This window comes from Mustela nigripes, chromosome 2 (assembly GCF_022355385.1).
Source record: "Mustela nigripes isolate SB6536 chromosome 2, MUSNIG.SB6536, whole genome shotgun sequence".
NCBI lineage: Eukaryota > Metazoa > Chordata > Mammalia > Carnivora > Mustelidae > Mustela > Mustela nigripes.
This window is the reverse complement of record NC_081558.1, coordinates 97489028-97501863: the sequence shown is the minus strand read 5'-3', so window position 1 is coordinate 97501863 and position 12836 is coordinate 97489028. Positions and strand designations below refer to the sequence as shown.

Genomic DNA, 12836 nt, shown 5'->3' with positions numbered 1-12836 from the left:
GTTGAGGGTCGATTTCTGGGCTCTCTATTCTGTTCCATTGATCTATGTGTCTGTTTTTGTGCCAGTACCATGCTGTCTTGATGATGACAGCTTTGTAATAGAGCTTGAAATCCGGAATTGTGATGCCACCAACGTTGGCTTTCTTTTTCAATATCCCTTTGGCTATTCGAGGTCTTTTCTGGTTCCATATAACCTCAATGTGCGAAAGGAATCCATCAAAATCCTTGAGGAGAACACAGGCAGCAACCTCTTCGACCTCTGCCGCAGCAACATCTTCCTAGGAACAACGCAAAAGGCAAGGGAAGCAAGGGAAAAAATGAACTCTTGGGATTTCATCAAGATCAAAAGCTTTTGCACAGCAAAGGAAACAGTTAACAAAATCAAAAGACAACTGACAGAATGGGAGAAGATATTTGCAAACGACATATCAGATAAAGGACTAATGTCCAGAATCTATAAAGAACTTAGCAAACTCAACACCCAAAGAACAAATAATCCAATCAAGAAATGGGCAGAGGACATGAACAGACATTTCTGCAAAGAAGACATCCAGATGGCGAACAGACACATGAAAAAGTGCTCCATATCACTCGGCATCAGGGAAATACAAATCAAAACCACAATGAGATATCACCTCACACCAGTCAGAATGGCTAAAATCAACAAGTCAGGAAATGACAGATGCTGGCGAGGATGCGGAGAAAGGGGAACCCTCCTACACTGTTGGTGGGAATGCAAGCTGGTGCAGCCACTCTGGAAAACAGCATGGAGGTTCCTCAAAATGTTGAAAATAGAACTGCCCTATGACCCAGCAATTGCACTATTGGGTATTTACCCTAAAGATACAAATGTAGTGATCCAAAGGGGCACGTGCACCCGAATGTTTATAGCAGCAATGTCCACAATAGCCAAACTATGGAAAGAACCTAGATGTCCATCAACAGCTGAATGGATCAAGAAGATGTGGTATATATACACAATGGAATACTATGCAGCCATCAAAAGAAATGAAATCTTGCCATTTGCAACAACATGGATGGAACTAGAGCGTATCATGCTTAGCGAAATAAGTCAAGCAGAGAAAGACAACTATCATATGATCTCCCTGATATGAGGAAGTGGTGATGCAACATGGAGGCTTAAGTGGGTAGAAGAAGAATAAATGAAACAAGATGGGATTGGGAGGGAGACAAACCATAAGTGACTCTTAATCTCACAAAACAAACTGAGGGTTGCCGGGGGGAGGGGGTTTGGGAGAAGGGGGTGGGATTATGGACATTGGGGAGGGTATGTGATTTGGTGAGTGCTGTGAAGTGTGTAAACCTGGTGATTCACAGACCTGTACCCCTGGGGATAAAAATATATGTTTATAAAAAAAAATCTATATTATTGATATTAATGCTGTCATTGTCTGCATTGCAAATATTGTTTTCTATTGACCTTGTATTTGGACTTTTAAAATTAAATATAACTTAATATGCACAAATCTTAAGTGTAAAACTCCATTTTTTTGTATTTGTGTAACATATAACCATCACCCAGATAAAATTAAAAAAAAAATGTATTTCTAGTACCGCTGTGCTGAAAGTTCTTCAGAGAATAATCCTTGCTGCTTCCCTCTGTCTCCCAAACTGTCCTCCCCCAAGTTAATCACTTTTCTGACTTCTATCACCACAGATTTGTTTTGTTTTGAATTTCATATAAATGGAACAATACTGTTTATATTCCTTGTGTTTGATTTTTTTTGCTCAACACCATGTCTGTAAGACTCAACCATTTTGTTGTCTGTAACAAGATTTCTTTTTCCCGTTGTTCAGTAGCATTCACTATTCTAATATGACACAATTTATTTCCCCATTCTTTTGCTGATGGACATTTGGGTTGTTTCCAGTTTTAGGGTTTTTTATTGTCAACTTGGTTTAAGCTAGGAACTGTTTCTAAGAATCATCTTCTCTGGTTGGGTCTAGGCCAGAAAAACTTGAGTGAGATTTAAAAGTGGAAGTGAAGCAGTATGTATTACTTGGAGCAGTCAAAGACTGGGCAGAGGTAATGGTTAAACACCTTGAACCATATGATAATTATCATATGGTTTCACTTATTTGTGGAGCATAACAAATATCATGGAAGACAAGGGGTGTTAGAGAGGAGAAGGGAGTTGGGGTAAATTGGAAGGGGAGGTGAATCATGAGAGACTATGGACTCTGAAAAACAATCTGAGGGGTTTGAAGTGGCGGGGGGGTGGAAGGTTGGGGTACCAAGTGGTGGGTATTATAGAGGGCACGGACTGCATGGAGCACTGGGTGTGGTGAAAAAATAATGAATACTGTTTTTCTGAAAATAAATAAATTAATAAAAAAATAAAAATAAAATAAAAAAAACAAAAACAAACCAAAAAAGCCTTGAACCACAAAGGCTTTGTCTTTTGCTGATGGAACTGTGTGTGTAGGGGAGTGAGTTCAAAGTTCAGGCTATTTCCAAGTCTTCCCAGATTTTACTTTTTATCAGGCTTTTTCCCTGCGCACAAGCACATAGCTCCAGGGTTAGTTAGTTAGGAATGTATGAATAACTTGGGGCATCTCTGATTCCTGCTGTGCATATGCACAGCCTTAGTTAGAATGTCATCTCCCCAGTAAGGATTGCAACCTCAGGCTGCTAGGGCTAAGCTCTTGCCTCTTCTCCACTGGCCAGCATCTGAGAGGTCACTTCCATGTAAAATGTTGCAGGGCATGAATGTCACCTACTCTTACAAACTGAGTGAGACTCCTTCATGAAGGTAGGGTAGGAGAGCTATCAACCTTTCTAGAACACACTTTTTATGATATTTTTTCCATTCCTGAGTTCTTAATTTTGACTCATCTCTTACTAAACTGGAAATTACTAAAGTAATTATTACAGGAATGGAATGTGAAAGATATAATTCCTGAATTCTGACATGTCTAAGAATGTCTTCTTACCAAACTATGGATGACTATTAACGTATACACTATAGGTCACACTCATATCCTTGTGCAAATGCAGCTTTCCTAACTTTAGTGCTTTAGTACAGTCTTATGCAATGATTCAAACCCATTGATTTTTGTTCCTTTGTAGCCAACTTACTTTTCCCACTTGCAAGCATATATCATTTTCATTTTCATCAAACCATTCAGAACAGGCAAAATAAAATGATATTGTGCTTATGTCAACTAACCTTATTATAGTAATCATTTCATAATAATTATGTGGATCAAATCATCACACTGTACATCTTAAATTTATACAGTGTCATATGTCAATTACATTTCAATAAAGTTGGGGAAAAAGATAATAGCTTGGCATCATGTCAGGATCATCAGATGATTCTGGCAGAGAACCTCATATCTGGTAATCTGTCTCATCCATAGCTCCCTGCATTTCAGTGTCTGAAAAAACATCAAATGAGGAGGTACAGAGGCATGGAAAATATTATCTCATTCCTCTCTAAACCACTTATATTTATCCTTAAAGGGCATAGAGAATGATACTCTAGGTATTCAGACCATAAAAAAGAACATGTCTTTAAGAACATGTTTCATTTATGGGGTAAATAATAAGGAGGAAAAAGGAGGAGGTGTTTTGACTGCAAAAGGTATAGTTTGAGAATATAATGTTATATAGCTGGCATTATCAACTCAGACCACCATGTACTCATTCCTGGTACAGTAATCACTAATCAAAGAAATCTCAGCATAATAAGTTTCAGTAAAAACCATTATAATTTGTATTACTATGTTAAAATGATAAGCATGTTTTATTAGCTACATTAAATATTTGAGCTTGTTTTAGTTAAGTAATAAATGACATAGCTGTGGTTCTCAGATAATGGTTGACAAATAAAATAGATATAAAAATGAAGTTAAAAATAGATTAGCTGAGGGTAGGCCAAAGAGAGGAAGGGAGAGAGAATAAAGTAAGAGAGATTAAAACCAAAACTTAAAGATTAAAAAAAAAACACAGAAATTCCTATGGTAAAAGGCAATTATGACAAAATTTTTTATTGATCTTCAACTGCCGAAACTTGGAAACAGCCAAAATTCTTTCAGCAGGTTAGAGAATAAGTAAACTTTGGTACATCCAGACAATGTAATGCTATTCAGTGACAAAATGGAATGAGCTATGAAGCCATGTAAAGACATGGAGGAAGCTTAAATGCATATTTAAGTAAAAGAATTCAGTCTGAAAAGGCAGCGTACAGTATGATTCTAACTATATGACATGCTATAAAAGGCAAAACCAAGGAGACAGTAAAACATCAGTGGCTGCCAGTGGTTGGGGTGGGGAAGGAGGAATAAATGAATAGACAGAGCAAAGGATTTTCAGGACTGTGAAACTATTCTGTATGATATTACAGAGGTGGATACACATCACTATATATATGTCAAAACCCACAAATTGTATAATACGAAGAGTGAACTCTAATGCAAATATGGACTTTAGGTGATGACGTGTCAATGTAAGATTCATCGGTTGTAAAAATGTACCATTCTGGTGCAGATGTTTATAGCGGGTGAGGTTGTGAGAGGAGGGGAACAGGGAGTATATGAGAATTTTCTGTAATTTCTGCTCAATTTCGCTATGAACCAAAAACTGCTTTAGAAAATGCAGTTTATTAAAAAGAAAAAGAGAACTTAAAGAAGGAAAAAAGAACTTGTAGCTGGTCAGTGGCTGTCAACTATAATCTAATATTTATCATTTTCTCCATATTCAAAAATACTGTAGATATAAATATTAATTATCTACTTAACACAATTAATTGCTTATTTTTTCTCAGAAGCAAAATATTAAAATGACAAAAATATTATAAGATATACAAGAACAGTTTTTTCATTAAAACGATTATCTAGCTTTACTTTTACCCTAAATTATAGCTTAATTTTGTCAAGAATTAAAGTATTCTTAACCAAAATTTAAGGACTATCAGATAAGGCTCAGAGATATAATTAAAACCATGGGAATTTATTATAAATCAATTGTTTTGACATTTCAGAATTGTGAGACATCAGTATTTTAAAACAGAGTATTAAACTTGTACTCTAGAACACTTGATCTGCCACTTGTTAACTAACAACCTGTGGGCAAGTTACCTAATGTCTGTTTTCTCATCTGTACAGCCTAATAAAGAGGAAGCACATGAAAATGCTAGTATTTAAAAAAGGTAAAAAATATAACATCAGCCAAATTAAATTTCTCTAATCATCAAATGTTACGATACATTTTCTTCAGTATTAGGAATCTTTATTCTTAATATAAAATAAATATCACATCTTACAAGTTTTATATTTATAGCTGAATGTTTCTTCAGTCATCACTGTCACTTCCTGATTCACTCAGCTGCAAATCATTTCCTAAAATTAAAAAAAAAATCAAAACTGTAGTAATTAAATATTTTACATTTTCATATTCAATGTATTTACTTCTGGATAACATAAATATCATGCAAAATATAACACCATGGGTGAACCATTTAGCCACCCTTTTGTCACTAATAACTAGATTGCTTATCCTATTTTTCAGTCATATCATTAGTAATTCCAAAAATTAATACTGCGTGTAAAGAAAACATACACCATCAATCTTCAGCATAGTTTTATCAACTGGCATCTTTTTTAGTCTTCTTTCACACACCAACACCACCTTCCTTTGTTACTCCCACTGATTTAATTACATCAGGTAATGAGAAAAATGTAGTTTAGATGATCAGCCTAAATCATTTTGAAGAGTGTAAAAATGTTATACAATTTTGTACTTAAAATTCAGTCAAAATATTAAATAGTATATGTTATGAGTAACTCATCATTGGTTCTGTTTATTTATTTATTTAAAATTTATTTTCAGCGTAACAGTATTTGTTGTTTTTGTACCACACCCAGTGCTCCATGCAATCTGTGCCCTTTCCAATACCCACTACCTGGTTCCCCCAACCTCCCATCTCCCGCCCCTTCAAAACCCTCAGATTGTTTTTCAGAGTCCATACTCTCTCATGGTTCACCTCCCCTTCCAATTTCCCTCAACTCCCTTCTCCTCTCTAACTGGTCCATATACACTATGGAGTATTACGCCTCCATCATAAAGGAAGAATACCCAACTTTTGTAGCAACATGGATGGGACTGGAAGAGACTATGCTGAGTGAAATAAGTCAAGCGGAGAGAGTCAATTATCATATGGTTTCACTTATTTGTGGAGCATCATTGGTTCTGTTTATAATTCAATGATGTGCTTATAGCAATGGAACTTAATTCCAGTGGGGAGAGAGAGAATAAACAAAGAAATATATAATATGATGCCAAGTAGGGATAAATACTATGAAAAATGAAGATAGGTATGAGAAGAGTGGTGAGAAGTGGTATTTTAGACAGGATAGTTGATAAAGCCTCCTTGAAGGGTGGCATTTGAATAGAGATCCAACCGTAGAGAGAAAGTCCTATTAATGTGGATGGAGGGCAGATACTTTCCAGGCTCAGGGAACAGCACATACAAATGCCCTAAGGCAGAAGCATGGTTGCTGTGTTCTCTGACAGTAAGAAGGCCCTGTAGCCAGAGTGGAATGAATGAGGAAGAGATGATAGGAAATGAGGTCAGAAAGATATCCAGATATCCAGAAGACTGGTTTATAGGTTATGATAAAAACTTTGGATTTTGTTTGAAATGTAACAGGAATTCATCAGAAAATTTTAAGTAAGCAACTGACTTGAAATGTTTAACAAATAGCATGGAGGACAAGGGGAGTTAGAGAGGAGAAGGGAGTTGGGGGAAATTGGAAGGGGAGGTGAACCACGAGAGACTATGGACTCTGAAAAACAATCTGAGGGTTTTGAAGGGGTGGGGGGTGGGAGGTTGGGGGAACCAGGTGGTGGGTATGAGAGAGGGCACGGATTGCATGGAGTACTGGGTGTGGTGCAAAAGCAATGAATACTGTTATGCTGAAAATAAATAAATAAAATAAAAAAATTTTTTTAAAAAAAGAATATCTTATTTAAAAAAAACAAAGAAAGAAATATTTCACAGTGAATATGGGGGCGCCTGGGTGGCTCAGTCATTAAGCGTCTGTCTTGGACTCAGTTCATGATCCCTGGGTCCTGGGATCCAGCCCCACATCAGGGTCCGTGCTCCATGGGAAGCCTGTTCTCCCTCTCCTACTCCCCCTGCTTGTGTTCCTTCTCTTGCTGTCTCTCACTGTCAAATAAATAAAATATTAAAAAAAAAAAAACAGTGAGCACACTATAATGGTATATATATACTATAATAAACTATAATCGTATTGCAGCTTCTCACATAAATAATACAGGCTTTGACTCAGGTGGCTCAGGTGGAGGTGGTGCTAAGCAGTTAGGTTTATAGTATAAAGACAGAACTCACAGGACTATCAAAAGTACTGGATATAGGCATGAGAAAAAAAGAAAAGTGAAGAAAGACCCCAAGCATTTCTGATCTAAACAACTAGATGGTGGTATCATTTACTGAGATAAGAAATGCCAGGGGAACAAGAGTTGTGAGAAAAATCAAGAAAAAAAAAGTTCGATTTTCAACATGACACATTTGAGATACACTGTAAATATTCAAATAAATATGTTGTAGGCAATTGGATATACAAGCCTGGAGCTCTAGGTAGAGGTTACTCCTGGAAATAAAGATTTGGGGGTCACTAACTGCAGGGGTTTCTTTGAACACATGGAACTGGATAATACCATTTGAGTAGTAAATTAAAATGGTAAAAACATTCTCATATTTTTAAACTACTCCAAAATCAACAAAAAGCTGGCATAATTTGAAGCTCATACCCAATTTAAGAGGAGTGGTTTCTAGGCCATAAATAAGCTGTTGTAAGAGAGCTCAGTCCACTGCATGAACTCCAGAACTATTACATTATTCAATAAAGAAATCTGTTAAAGCTTCTTTTGTGTATCTGGTTCCCAAGACCATTTTATACTTTTCAAGGATTAAGTTTCCATTTATTACACAACTATTCTATGGCATAAGAATGTTCAACTTGATACAATGTCATAATAAGTTTCTTAGGTCAAACCCAAATGTTCCAAGTTCCACTTCTGTTAATAGACTTCATGTTGTACAGATCATATGCATATATTACCATGCTGTTGAAATGTTTGGTTGATTTTGAAGGTATCAGATTAGCCTGTGAACACGACATGCTGGTAAAGGAAACACATTTCCAATCGAAATGGTAATTGTGACTTGGAAAAAAGAGTTTACCCATAGCAAATGCACACAGACTCCTAAGCCAATGGTTTTCAATGAGAAAAATACTGTTCCATTAGAGATGTTACAGAAATTTATATGAAGTGTTGCTTGTCCAGATGATTTGCAGATTGCTAGTGGCATTTCATGGGAGGGAATTTAGGAATGGCAAATGTCTTACAATGAATGGACCAGTCTTGCACAATAACGAAGTCTATTACATTCTGCAGAACTTTTGAAAGTCCAGTATTATATTCATGTACGTGGAAGACTTGTTTGTAATCGTAAGGTGGAATCTAATTTCAGTTTTATAAACTAAAGAATTCTTTTACACAGATTTAAAATTCGCTGAAATTTACAAGGATGGACCTATCATGTAAACTGAAAGAATACTTTGTTTTTTCCAGAACTTTTACAAAGATTTTCTTTATTAAATTGTTTTGGAAAACATATTAGTGATATCAATGCTTTTCTAATCCCTATTTCAACAAATTAAATAGAAAAATTGTTGACATTATGAATGGTATGTTGTCTTGCTTTTCTTACTTCTAAATTGATTCATTAAAGATTTCAAGCTATACTACAAAGCTGGTAGTAATCAAAACGGTATGGTACAGGCACAAAAATAGACATACAGATCAACTGGACAGAACAGATGGCCCAGAAATAAACCACATTTATATGGTCAATTAATCTATAACAAAAGAGTCAAGAATGTATAATAAATGGTGCTGAGAAAATTGGGAAAATATATGCAAGAGAATGAAACTGGACCACTGTATAACATCATACAAAAAAATAAACTCAAAATGGATTAAGACCTAAATGGAAGACTTAAAACCATACAAATCCTAGGAAAGAGCATAGGCAATAATTTCACTGACATCAGCTATTGCAACATTTTTCTAGATACGTCTCCTAAAGCAAGAGAAACAAAAACAAAACTAAACTATTGGGACTACATCAAAATAAAAAGCTTTTGCCCAATAAAGGACCCATCAACAAAACAAAAAGACAACCTACTGAATGGGGGAAGATACTTGCAAATGATATATTCAATAAGGAGTAAACATCTAAAATATATAAAGAATTTTTATGACTCATTACCAAAAACCAAACCATTACATTAAAAAATGGGCAGAGCCAGTAGAGGCAGGAGCTGCTTACATCAAATCCTGCTTCCCTCTACATGCCAAGTGCATATTTACTGGGGCAGGACTGACTCTGAGCTGGCAGAGTGGGCCTCTCCCCCAGAAGACCAGCACAGGCAGCACTCTGCATGCACAAGTCTACTGATTATACAGGGCTTCAAAGCATCATCTATAGTTCTGATGGGAATAGGACCAAGGTGTAATTTTTTTTTTCTTCCTTCTCCCTCCCTCCCCCCACCCCCTGCCTTTGGAATCAGGCTTATAGTTTTTGTCTGTTAGTTTGTCTTTTTATTTCCTTTTCTCTTTTTCTGGATCAGGCTCCCTTTTTTATGTTTCTTGTTCTTTTTTCCCCCCTTTCTTTTTCTTTGGAATCAGGCTTATAGTCTTCTGTTTGTCTCTTTGGGGTTTTTTGTTGTCATTGCTGCTTTTCCTTTTCTCTCTCTCTCTTTCTTTGTTTTTGAATCAGGATTTATTTTTAATTTTTTTCCTCTTTTTTTCCCAGGTTTATTTTAACAAAGCACACCCGGTTAAAGGTCCAAAGACTACCTACTGCAAGCAAGGAGGAACCCAGAGGACTGATCTGTGGGAAAGAGCAGCCAAAATGCAACAGCAGAGTGCACACAGCATACACTAGAAACACTTCCTGAAGTGCCAGCCCTTGGACAGTGTATGACTCTTTTTTAATATAGCATTACTCTCAGGTACAGGAAACATAACAAGCTTTCATAACTCACAAAAGACAGAAACTGAGCCAAAATAACAAGACAGAGAAATTTTCCCCAAAAGAAAGGTCAGGAAGATACTACAACCAGGGACTTGCTCAAGGCAGATATAAGCGATATATCTAAACAAGAATTTAAATCAACAGTTATAAGATTACCAGCTGGACTTGAAAAAAGCATAGAAGACACCAAAGAGACCCTTGCTGCACAGATAAAAGGACCTAAGGCTAGTCGGGCTGAAATTAAAAATGCTATAACTGAGATACAAAACAAGCTAAATAATCACAGTGAAGATGGCAGAAACAGGAATGAATAGGTGATACAGAAGATAAAATTAAAGAAAATAATGAAGTGGGGAAAAGAGGAAAATAAAACTATTAGATTATGAAGGAAGACTTAGGGAACCCAGTGATTCCATAAATTGAAAAAATATCTGCATCATAGGAGTCCCAGAAAAAGAAAAGTGGGAAAAGGGGGCAGAAGTTTATTTGAACAAATTACAGCTGGGAACTTAACTAATCTAGGGGAAGGAAACAGGCATTCTAGTCCAAGTGGCACAGAGAACTTCCCTCAAAAATCAACAAAAACAGGTCAACACCAAGACATATTATAGTGAAACCTGCAAAATACAAAGATAAAGAGAGAATTCTGAAAACAGCTCAGGAGAGAAGGTCCTTAGCCTATAAGGGTAGACACATAAGGTTAGCAGCAGACTTGTCCACAGACACCCGCCAGGCTACAAAGGATGGCATGATATATTCAACTTACTAAATGGTAAAAATAGGAGTCTGGAAATACTTTGTCTAGCAAGACTGTCATTCAGAATAGAAGGAGAGATAAAGAGTTTCTAAAACAAGCAAAAAATAAAGGAGTTTGTGAAAACTAAACCAGCTCTGCAAGAAATTAAAGGGGACTCTTTGAACAGGAAAGTGACACAGAAAGCAATAAACACTAGAAAGAAACAGAAACAACCTATGGGAACAGCAACTTTACAGGTAATATAATGACATTAAATTCATCTTTCAATAGTTATTCTGAATGTAAATGGACTAAATGCTCCAATCAAAAGATACAGGGAAGCAGAATTGATTAAAAAAAAAAAAGTCCCATTGATAATGCTGCTTACAAGAAATTCATTTTAAACCCAAAGACACCTCTAGACTGAAAGTGAGGGGATGGAGAACCATTTATCATGCTAAAGGACATCAAAAGAAAGCAGGAGTAGCCATACTTATTTCATACAAACTAGATTTTAAACCAAAGACTGTAGTAAGAGATGAAAAAGGACACTATATCATAATAAAGGGGTCTAGCCAACAAGAAGCTCTAATAATTGTAAATATTTATGCCCCTAACTTGGAAGCAGCCAAAAATATAAACCAATTAAAACAAACTTAAAGAAAATCATTGATAATAAAACAATAATGGTACAGGACTTTAACTTCCCACTCACAGCAATGGACAGATCATGTAAGCTGGGCTTTGAATGACACACTGGACCAGAGTGACTTAAGTTATATTCAGAGCTTCTCATTCTAAAGCAGCAGAATATACATTCAAGTATACATGGTATATTCTCCAGAATAGATTACATAGTGGGTCATAAATCAGGCCTCAAGTAGTACAAAAAGATTAAGATCATACCATTCAAATTTTCAGACCATAATTCTACGAAATTTGAAGTCAACCACAAGAAAAAATTTGGAAAGAACACAAATACATGGAGGTTAAAGAACACCCTACTAAAAAATGAATGGGTTAACCAGGAAATTAAAGAAGAATTGAAAAAAAAATACATGGAAGCAAATGAAAATGAAAAGACAAGAGTATAAAATCTTTGGGATGAAGCAAAGGCAGTCATAAAAGGGAAGTACATAACAATACAAGCCTTCCTCAAGAACCTAATCTTACACCTAAAGGAGTTAGAAAAAGAACAGCAAATAAAGCTTAATCCAGCAGGAGAAGGGAAATAATGAAGATCAGAGCAGAAATAAATGATACAGAAACCAAAAATATAGAACAGGTCAATGAGACTAGGATCTGGTTCTTTGAAAGAATGAACAAAATTGATATCCCCCTAGCCAGACTTATCAAAAAGAGAAAGAACCCAAATAAATAAAATCACTAATGAAGGCAAAGAGATCACAACCAACACTGAAGAAATACAAAAAACTATAAAGAGAATATTATGAGCAATTATATGTCAACAAATTAGGCAATCTGGAAAAAATGGATAAATTCCTAGAAACATATAAACTACCAAAACTGAAGCAGGAAGAAATAGAAAATTTGAACAGACCCATAACCAGCTAAGAAATTGAATCAGTAATCAAAATCTCCCAACAAATAAGAGTCCAGGGCAGACAGCTTCCCAGGGGAATTCTGCCAAACATTTGAAGAATCAATACTTATTCTTAAACTGTTCCAAAAAATAGAAATGGAAACAAAACTTCCAAACTCATTCTATGAGGCCAACATTATCTTGATTCCAAAACCAAACAAAGACCCCACTACAAAGGAGAATTACAGACCAATATCTCTGATAAACATGGATGTAAATATTCTCAAGTTACTAGCTAATCAAATCCAATAGCACATTAAAAGAACTATTCACCATGACCAAGTGGGATTTATTCCTGGGCTGCAGGGGTGGTTCAATATCTGTAAATGAATCATCATGACACACCACATTAATAAAAGAGAGCATAAGAACCATATGGCCCTCTCAAATAGATACAGAAACAGCAT

The 12836-nt window shown here is 35.8% G+C and overlaps 1 protein-coding gene across 1 annotated transcript in view; it reads right to left on the bottom strand.

Annotated features, from left to right (window-relative positions):
- Positions 1–3962: 3962 nt before the first annotated feature.
- Positions 3963–12836, bottom strand: part of EAF2 (ELL associated factor 2) — a 41314-nt gene continuing 32440 nt past the window's right edge. Inside the window, exon 6 of the mRNA XM_059387998.1 lies at positions 3963–5363. Coding sequence (XP_059243981.1) covers positions 5317–5363 — 47 coding nt within the window. The 3' untranslated portion in view covers positions 3963–5316. The remainder of the gene's footprint in view (positions 5364–12836) is intronic.